Here is a 3,826-nt window from a genome sequence, read left to right on the forward strand (position 1 = left end):
CCGTTGACATTTTTACTAGCATTTTTTTTTCCATTTAACCACAGTGTAACCATTAAAAGCGTTTTTATATGCATGAGACCTCACAGAAAGAATCAAGGGTCATATGAATGATGCTTTTTGTATAATTTAATGTCAAATTTAATATTTATTCGAGGAGTATATATCAGTTGAGCTCAGTAGATATTAATCTTCCACAGATTTCTACGTTAGTTTTTCATTTTTCCGGTTATGTGCTGTTGCGTTTTTGCATTTTAACAACATAGGAACATGTTGGAGATCAGTGTTCTTCTTTGAATAAGTCATTGAATATTTTGTCTGGTAAATCTATAAATCAACATTGTCATCATCATCATCTTGGCAGTGACTTGTAAGCCATCATTTATTCTTCTTTTGTTAATTGGTATGATAATTTAGTACACTGGCTTTTTGTGCTTTTTATAAATTTAAAGCCTATTCAGTGTTGTTGTGTTCTCTCCCTTTTCAGTGAATACAGCTTCATTTTTTCTTGGAACAGTTGACTGGACCTGGTTTCAAAGTCTTAAGGTTTTTGGAGGTAACACTGTCCTGCAAAAATCCTGTTAAGGAGCAGACTTGCAAGGGGAAAAAATTATAAGACTATTAGTAGAAAACATCAGTGTGAAACTGGTCGGAGGCCAAAGGGCCAGATGAATCTCCAGTGGCCCTGCCAGAAATATCGCAACACCCTCGACCTGACATTTAGATTCCCTCCAAAAAAAGTGGCCTTCTGAAGGCAATGGAAATGAAGAGAGTATTCCTTTGTTCACACCTCTCATCTGGATCATAAGAACTCACATCTGTTTTTATTCTGTTTTTCTATCTTTATCTGTCATGTCAGCTCATTGGCTACAGTGAGAAGCCTGTCAACCTGCAGATGTTCATCGGAACAGCAGACGACCGTTACTTGAGGCCGCACGCCTTCTACCAGGTGCACCGGATCACCGGGAAAACCGTAGCCACAGCCAGCCAAGAAATTATGGTCTCAAGCACCAAAGTTCTCGAAATTCCTCTCCTGACCGAAAACAACATGTCGGCCAGGTAGGTGTCAGAAGCACTTCAGGGTTACATTACTCAGTTATGAGCTTACCACCATGAAGGAAACCCTATCCAATGAAAAAATAACAACATTTATGATTATACAGCGTTGTAACATCTTCCAAAAGGGATTTTATAGATTTTCTTAATTTAAACCAACAGGAGAGTCAGGCGCAGAAGAAAACTTTGAGGGTTTCCCATGGAGCAGAGAGGGATTTTCTCATTTACAGTTGTAATAAATCATATTCACAGGCGTTTTTAATTTGTGATTCAACACTTAATTTGCCTCTCATTGCCAGTCTCCTGCTGGACTTGTGGTTGGTTTTTATCACTCCCAAGCCTTCTCTGCTTAAATATATCTCAGATGATTGCCTATCCCAGTGGTGCCGTATGGGGCCAACTATTTTCCCTCTATCTTGCAGTATCGACTGTGCTGGCATCCTTAAGCTGCGGAACTCAGACATTGAGCTGCGGAAGGGGGAGACGGATATAGGAAGAAAGAACACACGGGTCCGTGTGGTGTTCAGAGTGCACATCCCTCAACCCAACGGGAAGGTGCTGTCACTGCAGGCTGCCTCCATTCCTGTGGAGTGCTGTGAGTGTCAACTTCCTTGCCTGAGTCTCACACAAATGCTCACACACCCAAAAATATTCATTCAGAAAACCACGTACAAGAAAAACAAACACATACAAACACACACACAAACTTTTTCACACACTTCTTGATTAGAAAGCTTGCACCCTGACAGTTAAGGATGTTGATTTAATCTATTGTGTCCTCTCACTTGAAGTCACTTTAGATACGAACATCTGATAAGAGTTAAAAATGTAAATGCTCTACCATTTCTAGCCTAGCAGTTACCTAATCTACATATCCCAGTACCATAGCTCTGCAATGAATACTACCTTTTTTGTTCAGGCTGAGGGAGAGTTGTTGGTGTGAATCTGTGGTCATTTTCCAGGCTATATTTTTGACAGTTTTATATGAAATTGCATGATATTATTAGAAGCTACTATTACATTGCCTGCTTATATTGTTGTACATCCATAGTCCACACTAAAAAAACAGACTGCAGTGTGAATGAACACAGCTCAGCAAATGATCATCCTCTTTTCTCCTCAACCCCTGCTGCGTCTCTCCCAGCCCAGCGTTCAGCTCAAGAGCTGCCCCAGGTTGAGAAATCCAGCCTGACCAGCTGTCTGGTCAGCGGGGGAGAAGAGATGGTGATCACAGGCTCCAACTTCTTCCCGGAGTCCAAGGTCATCTTCCTGGAGAAAGGCCCTGGTAAGTGTCCACACAGCAGCTTAGCCTTGAACCACCACTACAGAAAATGTGCCAACATACATTATGTAACAAAAGTATCATCATTCATTTTGTCTGACAGACTTAACAAAAAACAAACTTTGATTGTTGTGAATTTGCTCAAGTCAACAGAAGGTTTTTATAGAAGTCATGGTTGATGGATGTCTATGCTCCCTTTCAGTCTTCAGTTCACTTATCTTTTTCCCTGTCCAGGGAAAAATATATAAATTGCTCTAATTTCAGTTTTCATTTATTGGTGCTAAAGCCACATTTTTTGGCTGGACTGGCCACAGCCCAGCGCTGCGTCTCCGAATGTCCATGACTGAGTGATAGAGTTGAGTTAGTCATGAAGTTACACCATTTGTCGGCCAAGTGTTGGACTTTTTCCACTGACTGTTGCTCTTTCAATTTGCTCTTTTCAATTGCGCACAAACATTTTGTATTGCCTCATCAGGGGGCATTTTCAGTGGATCCACAACAGGTGTCAATCTGTTGTCTTCAAAATACGTGTATGTGATTTTGTCAAAGGATGTCGCACTTACTGACTTACTGACTGACATGTAGTCTTAATCGGCTGGGTTTCAGTCACTATTTCATACTTGTTCCATTGACAACAGAAACGGAAAACATTAGAACAGTTTTATTGGGAATTCAGCTGTTTTATGTGAGTTCAGACAGTAGGAGAGAAGCAAACAGATAACAGACCTGAAACTAGATAGAATGCAGATAAGATGTGGTGACATCAGGAATATGCTAATTAGGTCATTACGTCATTTAGCAACTTTTCCAGGAGGCTTTAGCTATCCTTTATTGAAAGTAGTTGTTCCATAACAATTTTTAACTACATCCTCAATTTTGCACGTTGACCATGTGCAGTCCAGCCATACACTAGGATTTGACCTAGTCATGTTGTGTTACTGCAAAGAGGTCCATAATATCTTCTGTATCTTTTGTATTCACATATTGATTTTCTCTCTGTTGTTTCTGTGATATGACCACTATTGCCACAAGAGGATACAAAGATCTGAATCATAAATCTATTAAAGCCAGCCCTGAATTCTAGTAACAAAATTGTTTTGTGTGTGTTTGTGTTCTCAGATCACATCTATCCTTATCTTAGCCGCAACAAGTCCTCTATTCCCACAGGGCATTTTGTTAAATGCCAAACAGATTTACTGTATGTCTGCTGGTAATGTTGTGTGTCAGGTCATCGTGAGACAAACACTCAGATCATGAGGCAGTGTCAATGTACGGTCTTGATATATCCTGGTACAGACATTATGTTACAATTTTTTCCAATATTCATAAAATGGGTGTACTGTTTTGTGACAATAAAGTAAACATATATATAGTAATCCTACATAAATAGAGAAGGTAGGAAAGACTTTGTTTATATCATTGCTATCCAAAAAACACAAACACACATGCTTTACAGGACAGTATAGTCATTAGATATGGTAATTTCATAAT

The 3,826-nt window shown here is 39.6% G+C and overlaps 1 protein-coding gene across 1 annotated transcript; it reads left to right on the forward strand.

Annotated features, from left to right (window-relative positions):
• Window positions 1-824: 824 nt before the first annotated feature.
• On the forward strand, window positions 825-2,998 carry LOC111673230 (nuclear factor of activated T-cells, cytoplasmic 3-like). Its single transcript, XM_023430967.2, has 3 exons — window positions 825-1,056; window positions 1,476-1,648; window positions 2,198-2,998. Exons 1-3 carry the CDS (start codon window positions 893-895, stop codon window positions 2,512-2,514), a joined length of 654 nt encoding a protein of 217 aa, XP_023286735.2. The 5' UTR covers window positions 825-892; the 3' UTR covers window positions 2,515-2,998.
• The last annotated feature ends 828 nt before the right edge of the window (window positions 2,999-3,826 follow it).

The sequence above is a fragment of the Seriola lalandi genome, unplaced genomic scaffold (assembly GCF_002814215.2).
Source record: "Seriola lalandi dorsalis isolate HSWRI2012SDOR001 ecotype SW California unplaced genomic scaffold, Sedor1 jcf7180001963272, whole genome shotgun sequence".
Taxonomy (NCBI): domain Eukaryota; kingdom Metazoa; phylum Chordata; class Actinopteri; order Carangiformes; family Carangidae; genus Seriola; species Seriola lalandi.